This window comes from Heterodontus francisci, unplaced genomic scaffold (genome assembly GCF_036365525.1).
Source record: "Heterodontus francisci isolate sHetFra1 unplaced genomic scaffold, sHetFra1.hap1 HAP1_SCAFFOLD_59, whole genome shotgun sequence".
Lineage (NCBI taxonomy): Eukaryota > Metazoa > Chordata > Chondrichthyes > Heterodontiformes > Heterodontidae > Heterodontus > Heterodontus francisci.
This window is the reverse complement of record NW_027140758.1, coordinates 7,013,049-7,035,628: the sequence shown is the minus strand read 5'-3', so window position 1 is coordinate 7,035,628 and position 22,580 is coordinate 7,013,049. Positions and strand designations below refer to the sequence as shown.

Genomic DNA, 22,580 nt, shown 5'->3' with positions numbered 1-22,580 from the left:
ATCACCCTCTCATTCGGGAAAACAGTAAAGTATTCATTCAGGATATTGGCAACATCTTCCACCCCGATACAAAGGTTACATTTTTGATCTTTTATGTGCCCTGCTGTTTGCTCAGTTGCCTCTGACTCTCATGTTTTAATGCAACATCTTTGGGTCCATTGTTACTTTGTTCGTCCATGTTCTTTCCTGCTTTTTCTTTGCTCTTCACCGCTGCTCCCAAACGCCTCCAGTGCAGTCAAAACGCAACTTGTCAGAAGTGGAACTCGAACCCACGCCTCCAATGGAGACTGCGACCTAAACGCAGCACCTTAGACCGCTCGGCCATCCTGACTGCCAGCGATATACAATCAATGCTAAGGAAATTATTCATTCTTTGTGAAAGTATTTGTGAGATTGTGGAAATGTCTGGAAGAGGAAAGACCGGCGGGAAAGCTCGGGCCAAGGCCAAGTCTCGCTCCTCCCGGGCTGGACTGCAGTTCCCGGTGGGCCGTGTTCACAGGCTCCTGAGAAAGGGTAACTATGCTGAGCGTGTGGGTGCCGGAGCCCCGGTCTTTCTGGCTGCTGTGCTCGAGTATCTGACCGCTGAAATCCTCGAGCTGGCCGGCAACGCGGCCCGGGACAACAAGAAGAACCGCATCATCTCCAGACACCTGCAGCTGGCCGTCCGCAACGACGAGGAGCTCAACAAGCTGCTGGGAGGGGAGACCATCGCTCAGTGCGGGGTGCTGCCTAATATCCAGGCCGTGCTGCTGCCCAAGAAAACCAGCGCTCAGAGCTCCCAGAAAAAGTAAAGCGGCCAAAATGTCATCTAATAAACCAAAGGCTCTTTTCAGAGCCACCCACAGTCTCTGTGAAAGGGCTGGTTACTGTCAGGAGGGAATCAGAGATGGAGTTATTGGAACAGTGGATTGACCTGTTTCACATCTGTCCAGGTGTGTTTTCAGTTCCCTCTCTGGATTTCGCTCTGTTTCTCTGCTCACACATCTCCCCCTCTAGTTAAGTGAAGAAGTGAACTACAGGGTGTCAGAATCAACAATTTAATAAATCCCGCTGCCTTCGATTTGATAAATCCCGAGATTATCCCGGTACATTAACGGGAACTGGTTCGGAGCTGATGAATTAATTTAATAATGGAAGTGTCCGGGTTAATTCTCTGTTTTTCATTTGGACAGTTTGAATTGTGTTTTTATTTCTCTCCGGTGATCTGAGCGCCGCTTCTCAATGAGAATCTGCTCCCGGAACAGAGTAAATGCAGGAAGGAAGAGGCCATTCTCGGGCTGTGTGTCTCTCTCCTAACCTGATCTGTTTAGACCGCACTGTTCCCAGAGGACGGAATCAGTGAGAGTTGTGCACACACAGGAGCTGAGTCCATTGCAGCGCTTTAATATGTGCCTTCCCCCCGGCCCTCCCTATTCTCCGGACACAGAGCTGTCTGTTCCCCCCGGCGGCGGGATAGGGTCGGGGATTCTCTCCCCGCAGTGTCAGGGTCTGCAGCCCCGGGGAACTGGCGGTTTCAGTCAGAGTGACCGAGCTAACTTACATATCCTGTGTACTGATCTCCAATGGATTCAAATATTAGTGAACTCATTGGGTAATGTTTGTAAATAACCCTCATGTGAACGGACCCGGCTCCATTAATGCCTTCCAAATAAAACTGGGATCCATTTCTTTTCCCCAAATGCCAGCTAACGGATCCCAGGAGCGGGTTGAGATTGTGCTGAGCAGCAATGAGTCTCCGGTAATGCTGCTTTCTAAATTCCAGACCAGCTCTCAGTCCGACAGGCGTTTCGGGAAAGTGATGTGACAAAACAGAAACCATGTGACCGCCCCTTCAATCTCATGGGTTTGATGATGAACAGAGATGGCAGCTCTTTCCTTTGCTGATTTGGTGGCTCTGAAAAGAGCCCTTGTTACACTTGTTACTGAAGCTGGGTTTAAGGTGCGTTCCCCGCGGATGCGGCGGGCCAGCTGGATGTCTTTGGCCATGATGGACCGGGATCATTCTGGTGAATCTGCTCATTTTCCGACAGAAGCATCAGTCGCTGTTTGAACTGTTTAAAGTCAGGGGTGTATTAGCAGCCAGAAAGTGAAGGGCGGTTCATTGCTCCCTGCAGCATTATCCGCCTCTTTCAGGAGAAAGGATCAGAAACCGCTCGTTTCTGTCAGTCCCCGAGAAGCCTGTGAGAAGCGGTTAGTCGCTAATTTGTTCCTTTTACAGAGAGGAAGCTGATATTTGTCCCGTTTTAAATTGCTGAACCGGACCTTCCTCCCGCCGCTTACAGTTAACAGATTGACAAATGAAAACGATTCCTAAAATCGCGTCAGGATTTTGTGACGGTAAACACAGTAAAACAGAACATAAAATGAGAGGTTTTAAAATTGTTGCCTGAAAATTGAAATTTTCCATCACTTCAATTCCTTCCTGCTCTGGAATTGCCGGGCTTTTTCCAATTGGAAAATCTAAGCCAATGAGAACTTCTATTTACTTATATGTGATTCTCCTATTGGTTAAGAATTGGATTGAGAAGCGGGTGACCAATCAGAGACAGAGTCAAACTGCGGGGATTCCAGGCCCCCAGTAACTGAGCTGAAACTGTTCAGATTGACAAACCCTGGCAGTAGCTTCACACATTGGACACTTCACACTGAGTCATTCAAGGGCTGGTGTGAGAGAAGCTTCAGATCCTGTCATTACTCTCTGACTCATTATTCATCTAGAACCAAACAATTAGTAAATGTGAAGCAGTGAAGAGACTTTTCACTCTCACTGCAGAATGTGTCATCTGGGGAAATAAGCAACTGTTATTTTCGGAGATTCCAGGTTCATTCCTCCCTGAACAAATCCATTCCTCACATTCCCGATCACAGCCTATCCCAGCTCCTGTTGTCACCCGACTCCAGCTGAATTGGAGAAACTCATGTGTTGGGGTTTGAGTTGTGAGGTGGGGTTTCTCCGCCAGTGTTCCTGTCTTACAGACTCTCCCCCTGAATTTGTGAACTGAGACTGTACCGAACACATCTCCAGTTAGAGTGAGGGCCGGATATCCCTCTGTTTTATTACAGAGAGTGGGGAAAGGGCTGGGTGGAGGGGAGTCACCAGGGGTCCTAGATTTACTCCAAATCATTTCCATGTGGAATCTGCAGGCGGGGCCGGGACAGGGATCATTTGATCAGGGGATCAGCTCTTTCCTGAGAGATGTGGGTGGCTCTGAGAAGAGCCTTTGTGTTCAGATGTTTCCAAGTTTCCCGCGCTCTTTCACTTCTTTCCAGACCCTGCTTTCTGAGCCTTCGCTGCTTTCGGCTTGACCTTGCTCTTCCATGTCTGCACTTTCTTCAGCGCCTTTCCGCCCGCCGCACTCTTGCCTTTTTTGACTTTCTTCGCAGGAGACTTTTTCTGAAGCGCTGCTTTCTTCACCACCTTATTTGGCGTTGCCACCGCCTTGCTGCTCGTTTTCTTGGCTGTTACTTTCTTTGTTGTCACTTTCACGTCTGCTGGTTTCTTCAGTAAAGATTTCTTGTCTGCTGGTTTCTTCACTGAAGATTTCTTGTGTGCTGGTTTCTTCACCTTCTTTCCCACTTTTCCCTAGGTTTTCCTTCTTGCTGATTTTGAAGGAGGCGGAGGCTCCCTGTCCCTTGCTCTGCACCAGGGAGCCTTTGTTCACATTCCTCTTGATACTTTGCTTGATCTGGGTTTTGAGCTTCTCCTGAGCGGTGGCAGACCTGCAAGGAATCAACTACCAGCTAGCGTATAAAGAGAGACCAAGGCTCAGGGCCTTCAGTTACCTGGAGGAGAGTCGGAGAGGCAGCGGATCCTGTGAGGAACCACAATCCAGGAAGGATGAGAAGGTCATTGTCAGGGGACAGAGGAGATTAAGTTAAAGATTTACCAGTTTATAAGCAAGCGCAGAGCCAAGGAACGGTGCTGGGGCAGATCAAATAATAGGAAGCTGTGATCAGTTGGAAGGCAAGAGTGATGAAATGACAGAAGAGATGATGGTGCAAGGCAAAAGTCAGGGAAAGAAAAAGTAACATTTTGTAAGCACCGATACCAGGAGTGGGGTTTGAACACACGCAGACACATGTCTATTGGATCTTAAGTCCAACGCCTTAAACACTCGGCCATCCTGGTACATGAGCCAACCACTGAAAATGAAATTTAATGTGATCCGGGTGCCATCTGGCCTTTCACAATATAAAGTTCTGACTCCTCTCCCATGCTGAATTGGACCCTTCATTATTTATGAACCTCAATCGGATCACCCCTCAGTCTAGGTTTCTCTAAGGTGTAGGGTCCCAACTCTTTTAGTCTAACTTGATAACCAAGATGTCTTATACTGGGAATTCGTCGAATGTCTCTCCTCTGTACCCTTTCCAAAGCCTCAATATGACCCATCATGTGAGGAGACCAAGACTGGATACAATATTCCAAGTGAGTCCTGACCAAGGTTTCATAAAAGGACAAATTCGGGACATCTCAGATACTGAAGGAGTCCATGTCCAGAAGCAGCAAGACCTGGACAACATTCAGACTTGGGCTGCTAAGTGGCAAGTAACATTCACACCACATAAGTACCAGGCAATGACCATCTCCAACAAGAGAGAATGTAACCATCTCCCTTTGACGTTCAACAGCATTACCATCGCTGAATCCCCCCACTATCAACATCCTGGGGGTTACCATTGACAAAAGCTTAACTGGACCATTCATATACATACTCTGGCTACAAGAGTAAATCAGATAGTGGGAATTCTGTGATGAGTAACTCAGCTCAAGGCACATGGTGAAATGCTCATTAGGAGAGCTGGAGAAATGGACTGGTCAGGTGGGCAGAAAAGTGGCAAATGGAATTCAACTTGGAGAAGTGTGAGGTGATGCCTTTGGTGAGGTCAAACACAGCAAAGGAAGACACAATTAATGGGTGAATGCTGAGAGGTGTAGAGGAAGTGAGGGACCTTGAAGTGAATGTCCACAAATCCCTGAAAGTAGCAGGATAGGTTGATAAGTTGGTTGAGAAGGCTTATGGAATACTTTCCTTTATTAGCCAATGTATAGAATATAAGAGCAGGGAGGTTATGCTGGAACTGTATAAATCATTAGTTAGGCCACAACTTGAGTTCTGTGTGCAGTTCTGGTCACCTCATTCCAGAAAGGATGTAATTGCACTCGAGAGGTTACAGAGGAGATTTACGAGGATGTTGCCAGGACTGGAAAAATGCAGCTATGAGGAAAGATTGGATAGACTGGGGTTGTTCTCCTTGGAATAGAAGAGGCTGAGGGGAGATTTGATTGAAATGTACAAAATTGTGAGGGGTCTGGATAGAATGGATGGGAAGGGTCTATTTACCTTGGTAGGGAGGTCAGTGACTAGGCGGCATAGATTTAAAGTGATGTGTTGAACAATTAGAGGGGAGATGAGAAAAGGTTTTTTCACCCAGAGGGCTGTGGGAGTCTGGAACTCACTGCCTGTAAGGGTAGCTGAGGCAGAAACCCTCAACTCATTTAAAAGGAGTCTGGATGTGCACCTCAAGTACCTGAACCTGCAGGGCTACGGTCCAAATGCTGGACAATGGGATTCAGCTGGGTGGCTCGTTTTTTGGCCTGCCTGTGCTGTAAACTTTCTATGTTCTATGATTCTATGCAGACACAATGAGCCCAATGGCCTCCTTCTCCACTGTAATAATTTTGTGATTTTTGACTCTCCAAAACTTGTCAACCATCTACAAGGCACAAACCAGGATGAGTGCAGCACCAACAATACTCTAGAAACTCGACACTGTTCAGGACAAAGCAGCCGCCTTGATTGTCACCCCATTCACCACCTTAAACATTCACTCCCTTCACCACTGACGCACAGTGGCAGTAGTGTGTACCATCTACCAGATGCACTGCTGCAACTCACCAAGGCTCCGCAGACAGCACCTTCCAAACCGAAGACCTCCACCACCTTGAAGGACAAGGGCTGCAGATGCATGGAAACACCACCATGTGCAAGCTCCCCTCCAAGTCACACACCATCTGATCTGCAAATATATCGCTGTTCAGTCACTGATGCTGGGTCAAAATCCTGGATCTCCCTTCCTAACAGCACTGTGGGTGTACCTACACCACATGGAGTGCAGCAATTCGAGAAGGGAGCTCACTGCCACCTTGTCAAGGACAATTAGGGATGGGTAACAAATTCTGGACTTGCCAGTGTCGCTCACATCCCATGAAAGAATATGCCTCATTTTATACTCAATTGTCCTCTGAATGCAGCCCAACCCTCTATTTGCTCCAACTATCACTTCACAGCATTGCTGCTGTACCTTTAGAGATCTGTGCACTAGAACATCCAGATCTCTGCTCAAAATTATTTTCTTTTTTCCACCTACTTTAATGTTTTTCCCTGAAGGGTGTATGAATGTTGAGCATTCGCCCTGTCCACATGAATAACACTGCACTTACCCAAATTAAACATCATTTACCAGTCATGAACCCAATCTCCCAACACATTAAGATCAGCCTGAAACAGTCGAGTATCGTCTACAGTCTGAACACTCGCACAGATCTTCAAATCATCTGTCAATTTACAGATGGTGCCCCCTACACCTACATCCAGATCATTAATAAAAATAGTAAAGAGCAACAGTCCCAACACCGATCCCTGTGGGACACCACTGGTAACTGGTCTCCAAACAGATCCAGATCCATCTGTAACTACTTTCTGCCTACGTCCTGCCAGTCAGTTCCCAATCCAGATCAATATATTACCACTGATACCAGGGACTTTAATCTTTTTGAGAAGCCTCTTGTGTGGAACCTTATCAAAATCTTTTGGATGAGATCAGCTAATTGAACACAGGCTGGGGATGAGGCCTAGGCCTGTCCTGCTTTGTGTGTGGGTCTCAGAACCACACACGGTGAGATCAGCTCACTGAACACAGGCCCATCCTGCTCTATATAGTGCTCAGTACCACACCAAATGAGAATAACTAACACACCACAGGCCATGGAGCCTCGGCCCATCCTTCCCTGATTGCGGTTCAGTGCCAACCAGGTCAGATTAGCTAATTCAGCACAGGCCGGAGATGGAAGCTGGATCTTTCCTGCTCTGGGGGCTCCGTACCATACCAGGTGTGATGAAGTAAAATACCACAGGCTGGGGATGGAGCCTGAGATTTCCCTGTTCTGTGTGGGGCTCTGTTCAACAATGTGTGAGAAGAACTATCATCCCTCAGGCTGAGGAAGGAGCCTGGGCCCATTCTGTTCTGTGTGGCTCCTACCACACTGAGTGGGATCAGTTAACTCAACACAGGCCATGAATACAACCAGGCCCTTTCCTGCTCCGTGTGGCTCAGTATCACACCAGGTGGCATCAGCTAACACAGCACAGGCTGGGGCTGGGGCTGGAGCCTGGGCCCGCCCTGCTCTGTGGGCTCAGTAACAACCCGTAAGATGAACTTTTTTCAAAAGACTTCAGTGTATTTATCTCTGTCCAACATTCTGAGGCAGCTTTCTGTGTTTATAAAGAGTGTAATTTATTGACTGGTCTCTTGGATCAAACAGGGTAACAGACAGAGGTCTGTGTGCAGAGGGTTTGGAGGTGAGCTCTGATTCCTAACGCTTTCTGGACTGTGAGGAATAAAGAATGAATGAGAGAGAGAGAATGTGGGAGAAGGGATGATGGAAGAATTTGTCCGTGAACCTGATTAAAAGTGGCTCAAACGCAAGATAATATTAAGATATCAAGAGCAGAACATTAACATAATCTGAGTTCCGCGATCTGGTCGGGTCCCATTCCCCTGAAGTGAGGAATGAACGGGTGGGGAGATTCCACCTGGAGTTATATTTGTCTCCAATGAAGATGAGTTCACAGTGAGGATGGAATAGCTCAGTTGGGAGAACACTAGATTGAAGAACCAGGATACAATCCCTGGTTTCAACAGTTTTAATTTGGTGTCTCCATCAGTTTAAGTAGAGAGAATCAGAGGGGAGATTTTCCACTCTTGACCCCATGGGCTGAATTTTAAACTAACGGTGCGGCTCTCGGCAGAGACACCGTGAGTGGGTGCCGTCACCACACGAGTGAAATGTGGCCGGCCGACCCCGATCACGGAGCAGCTGACCAATTAATGAAGGGGAGGCGTGGGGCCCATGTAAACAAGGACCAGAGGTAGGGAACGAGGCACCGATGGCACCGACATCTGACACAACGGCAGGTGCTGGCACCATATTGAAAGGACTGCCAGACCTGTATTCACTGCTGCCTGGTTTAAAGGAGTGTCTTCCTGAGAGCCCTCTGCTGTCCCAGAACCCGTTCTGCTGCCGCTGCTGTCCCAGAACCCGTTCTGCTGCTTCTGCTGCCCCAGGTCCCGTTCTGCAGCCTCTGCTGTCCCAGAACCCGTTCTGCTGCCTCTGCTGCCCCAGGTCCCGTGCTGCTGTCCCAGGACCCGTTCTGCTGCCCCAAGACCCATTCTGCTGCCTCTGATGCCCCAGGACCCGTTCTGCTGCATCTGCTGTCCCAGAACCCGTTCTGCTGCCTCTGCTGCCTCAGGTCCCGTTCTGCTGTCCCAGGACCCGTTCTGCTGCCCCAAGACCCATTCTGCTGCCTCTGCTGCTCCAGGACCCGTTCTGCTGCATCTGCTGCCCCAGGACACGTTCTGCTGCCCCAAGACCCGTTCTGCTGCCTCTGATGCCCCAGGACCCGTTCTGCTGCCCCAGGACCCGTTCTGCTGCCTCTGCTGCTCCAGGAACCGTTCTGCTGCCCCAGGACCCGGTCTGCTGCCTCTGCTGCCCCAGGACCCGTTCTGCTGCCTCTGCTGCCCCAGAACCCGTTCTGTTGCCTCTGCTGCCCCAGGGCCCGTTCTGCTGCCCCAGGACCCGTTCTGCTGCCTCTGCTGCTCCAGGACCCGTTCTGCTGCATCTGCTGCCCCAGGACCTGTTCTGCTGCCTCCGCTACCCCAGGACCTGTTCTGCTGCATCTGCTGCCCCAGGACCTGCTCTGCTGCCTCCGCTGCCCCAGGACCCGTTCTGCTGCCTCTGCTGCTCCAGGACCCGTTCTGCTGCATCTGCTGCCCCAGGACCTGTTCTGCTGCCTCCGCTACCCCAGGACCTGTTCTGCTGCATCTGCTGCCCCAGGACCTGTTCTGCTGCCTCTGCTGCCCCAGGACCTGTTCTGCTGCATCTGCTGCCCCAGGACCTGTTCTGCTGCCTCTGCTGCCCAGGACCCATTCTGCTGTCCCAGGACCCGTTCTGCTGTCACTGATGCCCCAGGACCCGTTCTGCTGTCACTGATGCCCCAGGACCCGTTCTGCTGTCTCTGCTGCCTGATAGGTAAGGAGCTGAATGCGAGCCTGCAGTGACCATGGTCCAATAGTTTAGCGATGCCTTCCTGCAGGTTCGCCTCCAGGTGACAACAGATAGGTGGAAGATCCTCTTCCCCAGGGATGGGAGGTGGAGACCTGTCCACCTGACCAAGCAAAGCTGCTTTGAGATAGTAGGTGAAGTCAGCAGCCGTGGGGTCACCCCCAAGACATGGATCCAGTGCAAGAAGTGGGTCAATGACCGGATCCGGGCTGCTCAGGCGCAAACTCAAAACACTTTGGACCCTTTGGACATTGCGCATGGCAGAGTGAGAGGGAGTGTTTGGTGGAAAGGGAGTGACCACCCAGTCATGTGTATTGGGGAATGGCAGCAGGACATGCTGCCTGAGGCTTGGCTGCATCTCGGTGGGAGGTGCACGTCAGTCATTGTATAAACTCACACAGTCCCTCGAGAGGGGCCACATGCAGGAGGAATATGTGTGTCCACATCATGGACTGCTGGACTATCACCATCAGAGATATTGGGTTTGTCCCCGCTGGGAGACTAACTTTGTTGATCATAGTGGCTGCAGGAGAAGACAGCCCACAATCGGAAATCGCATGTCAAGACTGGCAGTGGATGCCTTATCTCCATGTCCTCATCCCGATGGAGGAGGAGGCCATGGAACAGGCCGGGCAGCAAAGCAGCTGCTCCATAGCTGATGGAGAGACAGGGACACCTACCTAAGAGAGTGAATGAACATCTCCTGGGGCACAAGGGTGCATCTGCTGCAAAGGAGCCACACTGCTCATCTGTTCACCACTGCATCAATGGAGCTGCACAGTAGGGGTGGTTGGAATGTCACGATGGGCAGACCCTAACCCTTCAATGTCCCTGTTTTCACATGCAGGCTAGGATGAAAGACAAGAGCGAAGAGCTGGAGAGACTGGGGGACAGCCAGACACCTCTGAGGAGGAGGAGGGAGCCTCAGAGGGTGCACCGTCACATCATTCCCCTGCACCCTCCACCAGCACAGAAACTCTCACTCGGTGGGTATCCACTTGATGTTAGATTTGGGCACACAAGCTGGTGAGCACGTCACAGACAGGCCCGTGCAGATGACGGAGGCAGTGACAGCCGAGGCCACTGGCAGTTGGAAGTCTGTGGGAGGCCAGGCCCATGCTGAGTCCCAGGCTGATGACGTGCCTCTGGTGTCACCAGCAACACGGGAAATGCTGAAGCTGCAGCAAGAGGTCAGGCAACATCTGGCAGAGTTGCCGGAGGTTATGTGTACCCAAGTTCGGATGATGGAGGAGTCCATCCAGGCCTTGCATGCTGTACTGTCTCTGATGGGGGTGTGTCTGGCTTCCTTCCTTGAGAGATTGGTGACTCTGATGGAGAGCCAGATCCAGCCGACCAATCAGTGGCTGCCGGAGATGTGTGCAGACCTGCACTCCATCGCTTTGTCCATGAGCTCCATCCAGCGGTGACAAGGCGAGAGGGGGGAACGAGGCACCTGAACTCTTCACCAGGTCCACGTCCCTCTCAGGTCAGCAGCGAGTGACAAGTGTGTCTTATAAGGGGGAGGTGCAGCTGGCTGCTACATCTGGGGTCTCCTCTCAGGGTGCTCCTGGTGTGGAAAGTAGCTCCAAAGCCCCTCTGCCAGTGACACAAGTGATGCCAGTGCCTGCCTCCATCACCCTCGATGACAGAGGGGGGTCACTGTACCTGTGCAGGAGGCCCTCAGTGTGCTGGGGCCCTCCAGGCCTCAGGCAGCAAGAGGACGGCCACCAATGTCATCCCAAGCCATGGGGCAGCAAGGTCAGCAGCCTGTCTCCACCTCAGCTGACAGAACAGGGGGAGCACCACGTAGGAGCACGCGGAAAAGATTTCAGAATAGCACCTAGATTCACTGAGGGGTTCACGGTGAATGTACATTCCAGATGGATAGGGTTGCATTTGGTGTCACACGGAAGAAAGAAATGATGTTCTCTCACTATGTCTCCTTCCTATTGTTGATGCCCTTTGGGACTTCATTTAAACCGTTCCTCCCAAGGGGCTGGAAGTGAGGGACCAAGCCCTGAGTTCACAAAGCTTCGGCCTTGTCACTGTGCGATGTGTACCTGGACGCTGCAGTACAGAAGGAAGGAGGCGACAACAGGGCTGTTTAAAGCTAAGACTTTATTGCTGTGGTTCCAGAAGGTGGTAAGGCTCAAAGGAAACTTGAATGTATAAGGGTGTCTCATGTCTCCCTTGTGGGCCCCTTTCCTGCAGTGCCTGAGGTTCTTCATCTGGCACTGCTTGGGCAGCATCCTCCTCCACATCCTCATCATCAGAGGAGACATCACACTCCACGATATCCTCACTAGTCAACACCTCACCCCTCTGTAATGCCAGATTGTGCTGTGCACAGCAAACCACCACGATATGCGAGACCCTCGCCGGGACAAACTGAAGGGCTCCACTGGATCGATCTAGGCACCTGAATCTCATCTTCAGGAGACCAATGGCCTCCTTGATGGTCGCTCGGGTTGACCCGCAGCAGGTGTTGTACCTCTCCTCTGCATCCGTGCGTGGGTTCCTCACAGACGTCAGTAGTCATGTCCTCAGTGGGTAGCCCTTGTCTCCAAGGATCCATCTCTGAGAGCGGATGGGGCCGCGGAAAGGTTCTGGCACCTGGGAGTGCCTTGGTATGCAGGCGTTGTGGCTGCTTCCCGGGATTTGTGCACACACCTATGGGATCCATTTGCAGTGGCCGCAGACCAATTGCACACTGAGTAAGTGGAAGCCCTTCCTGTTGAAGGCTGCTGGCTGGTCTGCAGGAGCCTTGATGGTCACATGGGTGCAGTCAATGACACCCTACACCTGGTGGAATCCAGCGATGGCCCCAAATCCTATAGCTCTCTCAGCTTGACTGTTTGGATCAATGTGCACATAGTCACCGGCCCTCCTGAACAGGACATTGGTGACCTCGTTGATGCACTGATTCACTACAGACTGTGAGATTCCACACATATCTCCAGTGGATCCCCACAATGATCTGGTGGTGCAGAAGTTCAGTGGCACGGTGACCTTCAGCGACACTGGCATCAGGTGCCCACCAACTCGCATGGGGCACAGCTGCATCATGGCAGAGAGATCAGTGACGACCTCCGTGGAGAGGTGCAGTCTGCGGAGACACTGTCACTCGGACATCTGCAGGTTGTTGAACCTCGGCTGACGTGTTCCTCTGCCTCCTTCTCCAGCCTCCTGTTCGAGGCTGGCCTTCCTGTGGGCCCCCAAGCTGCTGTGGTGCCCCTGCTGGTGCCTGCGCCTCCCTCCCTTCCTCTCTACTCCTCCTCCTCCTCCTCAATGGGAGCCACGAATGAGGCCCATGACAGGTTGCCCCTCCCTGAGTGCAAGGCCTTCACAGTAAACAACACCCAGCCACATTTACCTCATTTGTCATCCTCAATGAAGTGGCACTGCCCCAATGGCACCCTGGTGTTGTTCCCTCTGCAGAGCTGGCACATTGGCCCCCACTCCTGACAGTGTTTCCCGATGCCCTTTCCCCCTCAACCCTTGCTGCGAAGTGACGCTGCCTCACCCGATAGCTTCCCAGTGAAGCCAACACTCAGCTCCCACCTCCCAGTTGCCTCCTTTAACCAGGCGAGGCTCTGAAGCCCCGTGGTTCCCGTGTGCTATTAGTTCAATTGGATCCAGTGAATAAAATTGCTGACAATTGGATTCATAAATACTTTAAATGCCTTCTTGCCGTGTGGATGTGCGAAGTCTGCCCTCCATGTCAGCCGCCGACAGAAAAATCCGGTCCAACGTCTTCCATCCCTATTTTATACTCCCCCCACCCCGCTCCCCCTCCCCGGCCTCCATTCCCGTCTCCAACGGTCCCTTAAAATTCTGGCCCATGTCTCTAAGACTAATGGGAGTGAAACCACATCTGCTCCTTAGACTGAACAGGGAGAGCTGCTCTCTCTGTGTTTAAAGTGAATGAATCTGATCTTTACCTTGTCTTACTGGAACGTTCACTGTCTGGAAATGTCTGTTTGAAAATGTTTTCCTGTTATATTAATGGAGCAGAGGAGCAGATGTGAGGTACTGTTGAACAGAGAGGTTTGGAAGTGGGTGAAGGGGTGGAATGACGGTGTAAGTGAGAGGTGCAGTGAGTTGGCCATTCTCAATAGAGTGTCAGGAATGAAGGTCAGAGGAACAGACCAGGCTGGAAACACAGAAAGAGCGAGGAGAAGCTGGTGTGAAAAACAGAGATTAAACAACGGGCTTGTTCATTTGGTTTGGGTCTGGTGTTTAGAATACCCGGAATCTGGGTTCACTTCCCTTCCAACTCAGCGAATTGTATCAACATTATGTTCATAAAACCAGAGAATGATACCCAAAGAAGGAGACCATTTGGTCCATTGTGTCAGTGCTGTCTCCTGTAATCTGTACATTTTTCCTTCCAGTATTTATCCCAATTGCTTTTCAAAGTTACGACTGAAGCTGCTTTCAAGTCCTGATCAGACAGTGCATTCCAGATCACAACACATCACTGGATAAAAAATCATTCCTCATTTCGCCTCTGGTTCTTTTCTCAATCACCTGATAAATACATCCTCTGGTTACTGACCTTTTTGCCACTGGAAACAATTTCTCCTTATTTAACTTATTAAAAACCTTCTTGATGATGTCACATACTAGACTGCCAGTAAAACTGAAGCCCATGGAATAAAAGGGACAATGACAGCATGCATATGAAGTTTGCAGACTGATACGAACATAGGAGCAGGAGTAGGCCATTCAGCCCGTCGAGCCCACCCTGCCATTCAATATGATGATGACTGATTGTCCACTTCAATGCCTTTTTCCCACACTATCTCCATCTCCCCTATGTCATTTGTATTTAGAAATCTGTCAATGTCTGCTTTAAACATACTCAATGACTGAGCTTCCACAGCCCTCTGAGGTAGAGAATTCCAAAGATTCACAACCCACTGAGTAAAGAAATTTCTCCTCATCTCTGTCCGAAGTGGCTTTCCCCTTACGTTGAAATTGTGTCCCCTGGTTTTAGACTCCTCAACCGGGGGAAACATCTGAGCTTCATCTACCTGTCTATCCCTTTAAATATTTTGTAAGTTTCAATGAGATCACCTCTCATTCTTCAAAACTCTAGAGAAAACAGGCCCAGTTTCCCCAATCTCTCTTCATTTGACAGTCCCGCCATCCCGGGAACAAGTCTGGTGAACCTTCGTTGCACTCCCTCTATGGCAATGATATCCTTCCGAAGGTAAGGGGAACAAAACTTCACACAGTATTCCAAAGTGCAGACCAACCAAGGTTATATACAATTGAAGCAAGGCTTCACTACTCCTGTACTCAAATCCTCTTGCATATCCTCTAACATATCATTAGCCTTCCTAATTGCTTGCTGCACCTGCATGTTAGCTTTCAGTCACTTATTGACAAGGACACCCAGGCCCCTTTGTACATTCACACTCTTACCATTTAACAAATAATCTGCACATCTGTTTCTCCTACCAAAGTGGATAACCTCACATTTTTACACATTACATTTCATGTGCCACTTTCTTGTCCACTCACTAAGTCTGTCCAAATTCCCTTGAAGCCGCTTTGCAACTTCCTCACAACACACATTCCCACCTAGTTTTGTGTCATCTGCAAACTTGGAAATACTACATTTGGTCCCCGCATCCAAATCATGTGAACAGCTGGGTCACAGTGTGGTGGTGAACAGTTGTATTTATGTCTGGAGGAAGGTTTACAGTGGGTTCCCCATGGTTCCTCATAACTTCAGTTATGTGCAGACACTGGAAAAGCTGGGGTTGTTCTCCTTGGAGCAGAGCAAGTTCAGAACAACTTTGACAGAGTTAGAATCAAGGAATCAAATGGTTACAGTACAGAAGGAGACCATACAGTCCATCATGTCCATGACAGCTCTTTGCAAGAGCAAATCAGCTAATTCCACTCCTCTGCCCTTTCATTGTAGCCCTGCAAATTTTCTCGATTCAGGTGTTTATCCAATTCCCTTTTGAAAGCCACGATTGAATCTGCCTCCAGCACACTTTCAGGCACTGTATTCCAGATCCGAATCACTCACTCTGTCCCACACCCCGGTACCATTGCAGAAAATCTTTTCTGTTCATTTCATCCCTCATAAATAATTGAAATGAAATGTTTATTAGGAAATGCACAACATAAAAAGGAGAGAGAAATAAATGCTGAGCAAAATAGAAGTCAATGTTTGGAAGGTAAAAAGAGCAAAAGATGTAACTTTTATTCTGGATGAATGAGAGGAATATATCACACTTTGGGGATTTTGTAAGAGGATTTACTGATAAACCTGGGATTTGAGAGGAAGCTGCTTCATGGTTTACAGAACAAATTCAGCCCCTGGGGTGGAGCCAACAGCTGCACCGTCCAATAACAGACAGGCCGGGGACACTGTCTCAGGCCTGGTGAGCTCAGTCGATGAAAGCATGAAACTCTGAATCTCAAGTTTTTGAGTTTGAGCCCACGGTGGGTGTTTTCTATTTCCTTTTTAGGCTGATTTTACAGGCGTTATCCAGCTCTGAATTCCTCGGCAGAGAGTTCAAGGAGTGTTTGAAATGAGATTCAAAAGCAGTATGAGAAAGTCTCTCCTTGATTCAGGACTCTTACCTCTCTGCAGCATCTCGCTGCTGAAGATTGAACTTTTTCTCATTTCATTCTCAGCTCAGGGTCAGTGTGGATCACTGGGACTTCTGGCTGTCTCCCACTTCACAATCCATCAGTGCTGAGAAATCAATGGGGAATATTACTCACATGTTGTAATGTTTTATAAATACTTGAATGTATTTCACACTGTGTCCAACAGTGTGAATCTCCCCTGGTATATCAGCTCACCAACACTTCAACAGAACATTCACATAATGTGAGCTCTGACATCTGTTCAGATCCCATTCCCAAGACCTGGAAAGTGGGATTGGGCTGGATTGCTCTTTTTCAGCTGGCACAGACACGATTGCTAAATGGTCTCATTCTGTGCCATAAATTTTCTCCATTTCCTATGTTCTATGAAGTGAGGTGTGAGTGGGAGGGGCAATTCCACCAGGGTTATATTTTATACCAAAAGAATGACACAAGGGATACTTCACATTTTTATTCATTCATTCATGCGATGTGGGCATCGCTGGCTAGGCCAGCATTTATTGCCCATCCCTAATTTCCCATGAGAAGGTGGTGGTGAACTGCCTTCTTGAACCGCTGCAGTCCATGTGGGGTAGGTACACCCACAGTGCTGTGAGAAAGGTAGTTCCAGGATTTTGACCCAGCGACAGTGAAGGAACGGCGATATAGTTCCAAGTCAGGATGGTGTGTGGCTTGGAGGGGAACTTGCAGGTGGTGGTATCCCCTGCATTTGCTGCCCTTGCCCTTCTCGGTGGTAAAGGTCGCTGGGTTTGGAAGGTGCTGTCTAAGGAGTCTTGGTGCATTGCTGCAGTGCATCTTGTAGACGGTACACACTGCTGCCACTGTGTGCCGATGATGGAGGGAGTGAATGTTTGTAGATGGGGTGCTAATCAAGTGGGCTGCTTTGTCCTGGACGGCGTTGAGATTCTTGAGTTGGAATTGCACCCATCCAGGCAAGTGGAGAGTATTCCATCACACTCTTGACTTGTGAATTGCAGATGGTGGACAGGCTTTGGGGAGTCAGGAGTCATGGATGAGTGAGAGGAATATATCACACTTTGGGGCTTTTGTAAGAGGATTTATTGATAAATCTGGGATTTGAGAGGAAGCTGCTTCATGGTTTACAGAACAAATTCAGCCCCTGGGGTGGAGCCAACAGCTGCAATGTAATTACTCACCTCAGGATTCCAAGCCTCTGACCTGCTCTTGTAGTCACATTATTTGTATGGCTACCCATGGTAACCTCCATGATGTTGATGGTGGGGGATTCAGTGATTGTAGTGCTATTGACTGTCAAGGGGAGATAGTTAGATTCTCTCTTGTTGGAGATGGTCATTGCCTGGCACTTGTGTGGTGCGAATGTTACTTGCCACTTATCATCCCAAGCCTGTGAGACTGAAATAGCTCAGTTGGGAGTGTGTTGGACTGAAGATCCCTGGTTCAATCTGGGGTTTTGGCAGTTCTCCTTTATTCTGCATCACCCTTTGGTTTTGACTCTTGAGCTGCACAATTTACACTGAAATTATTTACCCAACTCTGAAGGTTGGATTGGAATAGAGAGATATCAATGATGGGAAATATTTACATTGTCAGCTTTAGCTTATTCTTTATCTCCTTGTGTCCTTTTCCCCAGTTTTTGAATCTTTCGGGGCCGGGTGAACATTTGATTTGCTGCATTTGTCCCAAACTGAAGCCTTTTCCACATCTCTGGGCGGTCAGACTTGCTCTGTCTGTTTTTGCTGCTCGTGACCATTAACGAGAAAGGCCACGAGTTCAATGTTTATCAGCAAATGGAAGATAATTGGAAAGAATTCTGTGTTACTCCAGACCAGTGACAAAGATGCAATGGATATTATTCAAAATAAATTCCCTTTGACATTTTATGTAAACTTGTTTGCATCTAAAAGTTGGATTTTAAGTGTTCCAAAAATGTGTCAAATTAATGACTGACCATGTGACAGCGCACATGGGGATCAAATCCACAGCCTTGTTGTTATCAACACTGCGTCCTAACCAACTGAACTAAGCGGCCGATAGACAGAGCCAGGTATGGGTTTGAGCCGCACGCTGTGCGGTTTGTGTTTTATTTCTCACACTGGGTGACAGAGCGATTGTGCAAACAATGGACACATCACATCCCTGAAACATTGTTCTGATATAAAACAGTGTGAAATAAGAACTGCGCATGGAAATGGAACGGAACCAGAAATCAGGATTTTAATCCATTAAAGTTGATCTTGAAATTCTGCCATGCACGAACATTCCAAGAGAACGAACTCTCTTCTGATATAAAATCCAGGAACATGAGCTGCTGGAAAACATAACTAAGCCTGACGTGATTCGAACACACAACCTTCTGATCTGGAGTTAGACACGCTACCGTTGCGCCACAAGCTCACACATAAAGCAAAATCTTCCATTCCTGACAGATTTACTTCTTGTTCAGATTCAGTGATTGAAATTAATTCAATCCTCATCTGACCTCCGCTCTGGAAAGGCCTGCCACCCGACCTGAACCCGACGGGACCCGACGACCTGTGTCGGGTCCGGGTCGTGTTGGGTCGCTCTTCCGGGTCTGGCTTTCGGGCTCGGGTCAGGTCGGGCCAGGTTCGGGTCGGGCTGGGTCCAGGTCGGGCTGAGTCCGTGTCGGACACACACAGTAAGTATTACATTTAACTCTGCTGGGAAGTTGAGTTTAATAAGTGTCAAAAGTTGAAAAGCCAACCTAAGCTGGGAGTCCGGGTCATCAAGGAGGGAAACTCTGAGTCTGCTCAGTGAGCAAGTGAGCATCTCTATGACGTCATTGCGCTCATGCTGCAGCTACCTGTAGATTCGGAATCGGGAGGTAGATGAAGTGAACATTCCAGTGGTCGGGTAAGGCTCGGGTTAGTTTGGGCGTTTGAATAAATGGAGATACTCGGGCCGGGTCGGGCTCGGGTCTAATGTGGTTCTGTCAGGTTCCTGACCTGAGCAGGCCTTTACCGCTCTGTCAGTTCAGTGCCTTATTTAAACTATTACTTTGAGTTCTGTTTTACAGGGTCTCGGCTGTTTAAGTGTTTCCCAGACCCACTACTCTGATTAATCAGACATTTTGCTGTTAACTGCTGCTGCTGCAATTGAAATGTAAAAACGAATTTCCAGTGATCTGCAACCAATGGACAAATACATTTCAGAAAGTTAAAGCTCATTCACCAATCCACAAATGTGTTTCTCTGCTTATATTTATAAACAACTCCTTCTCTGCACTATGAGAACTATACAATCACTCCAGTTATTTGAAAGTTAGTATAAGATGTTCCAGTTCATCAATTTTAAAACTGCAGCAGATATTTTCCAGAAAACCTCTCTGTTGGAACCTCAGTCCCATTTAGAATGAAAGTGGACAATTAATGTATTCACTTGTTCATTGTGGACAGGTGTCTGACTTGGAATAAATCTCATTAACTTTCAATGAGGTGGCAGTATTTCTGTGCTCCCATTTTACACAGTCTGTCCTGTTCATGCACCATGTTTTTATTCTCCTCTCCCATTCTCCACAGGATACAGATTGCAAGCATCATCAATCTAGCTGTTGAAAAGCATTGGAAGAATCTGGTCACACAGGTATTGAAACATTCATTTTCTGCCATTTTCCAAGTTGGTTGCTTTAAACACAGTGCGATGTGCAATCATCTTGAAAAGAGATTCTCTTCACTATCCAATACAAACTGAATTACAAACCTGACAGACAAACACAGGAGAACAAGTGACTAGTGAACACAAAGCTCATGGTGCTCATTTTCAGATTTATTGCAGTCATCCGACAAAACAAGTGAAAGAATATTCCAGTGAAATGATTTGGAAAGTAGGGGTGACTTTTGTTGGTGCCTTTCTTTGCTCTGTTGGTGAAACTTTCTTGCACCTGACTCCTGTTCATGTCTCTGTTTCCTCTATTGAATGAGGAAGGAGGTATTTGATCAGAAATCAACTGGATTGTGTACCTTTGAGAGGGGATTTCTGCACCATCAGGGCTGGAAACAGGAGTGAGTGAAAGACAATGTGTGGAGTTTGATTTTGTACAGAGGGAGAGCAAATCTAACAGGACTGTGAGATATTGGCCTGGATTTTACAGCCCCAATAGCGGTGAACTCTGAGACTTTCACTGCTATTGAGGGTCTGAACAGCACTGCAACTGCCGGTACATGCACACACTAACACCAGCATCTGGAAGTTGTGGTGGTGAGAAATGTGCTTAGAAGGAGCCTCTGATCATAATCGCACCAGCCCACTCTTTAAAGTGACAGGGACCTGTAGTTCAGCAATTTGGGCTCATTGCCCACAATGTACCCTGATTTTTACCTGGGTTGGATTAAAGCCGGTACCAACAGGCTCAGGGGTGCTCGGGAAGGACTTTTCTGTTGACACAACAGCTCCACTATTCCAGGAAGACACCGGCAGCAGCAGTTGTCAACTTTCAGAGGGAGTTCAGACATTTTAAATGTTGTATTTTATTTCTTAATTGCATGTAACTTTTTAGCATCGCCTGATCAGAGTTCTTAAATTTACATCTGACTTTTTATTAACAAGATTGAAGTGCTTTTAAAAGATCTCTAAATGTATATGACTTTTTATCAAGATTTACTTGGCTTCTTTGTAAAGACTCTTGAGCAAGATTGAAGTTACTTTTAAAAACTACATCTTATCCTTTAAAATCCTGCTTCCATGTAGATGACATTGGAAGATGGCTTCAGAATAACTTAGACTATCTTTCTAACAGGTACTGCAACAGCTTAAGACCTACTTTTCTGCAAAAGCTGGTGAATTACCTTCCGGGAGCGGAGAGGAGCGGAGCGGAGCAGACCTATATGGACCGATATGAGGAGAACGCCGAGATCGGAGCCTATAAATCCAATCCGAGGATCGAGGCCCAGTCTCTTACCTTCCAGGAGTGGAGTGGAGCTCTTCCAGTGTGCTGGAGTTTTGAAAAAAAAGAAGCCAACTGTGATGTCAGAGGAGGGCTGCAAGGTGATTGGTTGGTGAGTCACTGCTGTTAGTGTAATTAAATATCTTAAAGAAAAGGGCAAAGTTTTTTACTTGAAAAAAAAACCTCTGCTGATAAGATGAGTACTACTAAAGTGTTTTTTTTATTCAGTGTAGCTTCTGAAGGACTTTAGATTGTAGTGGGTAGAACAAGGCCCCTAGTGTCATTAGTATTTTTTAATTAAGGGAGTAACTAATTAATCTAAGGGTAAGTCATGGCAGGAGAGCTCAGCCCCGTGATATGCTCCTCCTGTGCTATGTGGGGATTCAGGAACCCTCCCAGTCTCCATGACGACCATGTGTGCAGGAAGTGTATCCAGCTGCAGCTACTGGCTACTCGCATTATGGAGCTTGAACTGCAGGTGGTTTCACTGTGGAGCATCCACGAAGCTGAGGGCGTCACGGATAGCATGTTTAGTGAGGTGGTCGCACTGCAGGTAATGGATGCACAGGCAGAAAAGGGATGGGTGACCACCAGATGGAATAGTAGGAGCAGGCAGGTAGTGCAGGAGTCCCCTGTGGCCCTCCCCCTCTCAAACAGATACACCGCTTTGTTTCCTGTTGGGGGGAAGACCTCCCAGGGGAAAAGAGCAACAGCGCGGTCCGTGGCACCACGGAGGGCTCTGCTGCACAGCAGGGGAGGAAAAGGGGAGGAAGAGCTATTGTGATAGGGGATTCTATCATAAGTGGTGCAGATAGGCGTTTCTGTGGCCACAAACTAGACTCCAGGATGGTATGTTGCCTCCCTAATACTCGGGTCAAGGATGTTTCGGAGCAGCTGCCGGAAATTCTGAAAGGGGAGGGTGTGCAGCCAGAGATCATGGTCCATATTGGTACGAACGACATAGGCAGGAAGAGAGATGAGGTTCTGCAAAGTGAATATAGGGAGTTAGGCAGAAGGTTAAAGAGCAGGACCTCTAGGGTTGTAATCTCAGGATTACTCCCTGTGACACGTGCTAGTGCGGGTAGGAATAGGAGGATTAGGCAAATGAATGCATTGCTGAAGACTGGCGTAGGCGGGAGGGCTTCAGGTACTTGGATCATTGGGATCTCTTCTGGTGCAGAGGTGACCTGTACAAGAGGGACGGGTTGCATCTGAACTGGAAGGGGACCAATATCCTTGTAGGGAGATTTTATAGTAATACTCTGGAGGGTTTAAACTAGTCTTGCAGCGGGGGTGGGACCCAAAGTAGTAGTCTCTCCGATGAGATAGTTGAGGCAAATGGAGAGGTTAAAGCAAGCAAGTCCAGTAGGCAGGCCAGGCAGGGGCAGGACAGGGAGCGTGGAAGGTCTGGTGGGCTAAACCGCATTTACTTTAATGCAAGTATCCTTACAGGTAAGGCAGATGTTGTCCAAGATGGCTCCTGGGCTGGAAGCTCCCTAGGAAGCTCCCTTGCTGTTCAACTCTATCCATGGCCATCTGCTCCCATCCCTAACGTTTTCTCCCCCAATCTGCCCTCTTAAACTGTTTAAATTCCCCTGGCTCTTTAAATCAGTTCATTTTAGTCCTATCTAAAGGCTAACAGTTAGTTTAGTGTATGTTACCCACTGCCCTCCCCCAGCCACACCTGCTCTTTGTTTTCTCAATGAAATTGATCCG

General features: G+C 48.5%; 1 protein-coding gene and 2 non-coding genes across 3 annotated transcripts; 1 reads left to right on the top strand and 2 right to left on the bottom strand.

Annotated features, from left to right (window-relative positions):
- Positions 1-248: 248 nt before the first annotated feature.
- trnal-uag (transfer RNA leucine (anticodon UAG)) lies at positions 249-331 on the bottom strand. The gene has a single exon. It is a non-coding gene; the product is annotated as a tRNA-Leu (tRNA).
- Positions 332-401: 70 nt separating this feature from the next.
- Positions 402-770, top strand: LOC137360602 (histone H2AX-like; the record flags this gene model as incomplete). Its single annotated transcript, XM_068025995.1, has 1 exon — positions 402-770. A coding segment is annotated over exon 1 (369 nt), but the record flags the coding sequence as incomplete, so codon positions are not given.
- Positions 771-4,046: 3,276 nt separating this feature from the next.
- Positions 4,047-4,129, bottom strand: trnal-uaa (transfer RNA leucine (anticodon UAA)). The gene has a single exon. It is a non-coding gene; the product is annotated as a tRNA-Leu (tRNA).
- Between the last annotated feature and the right edge of the window lie 18,451 nt (positions 4,130-22,580).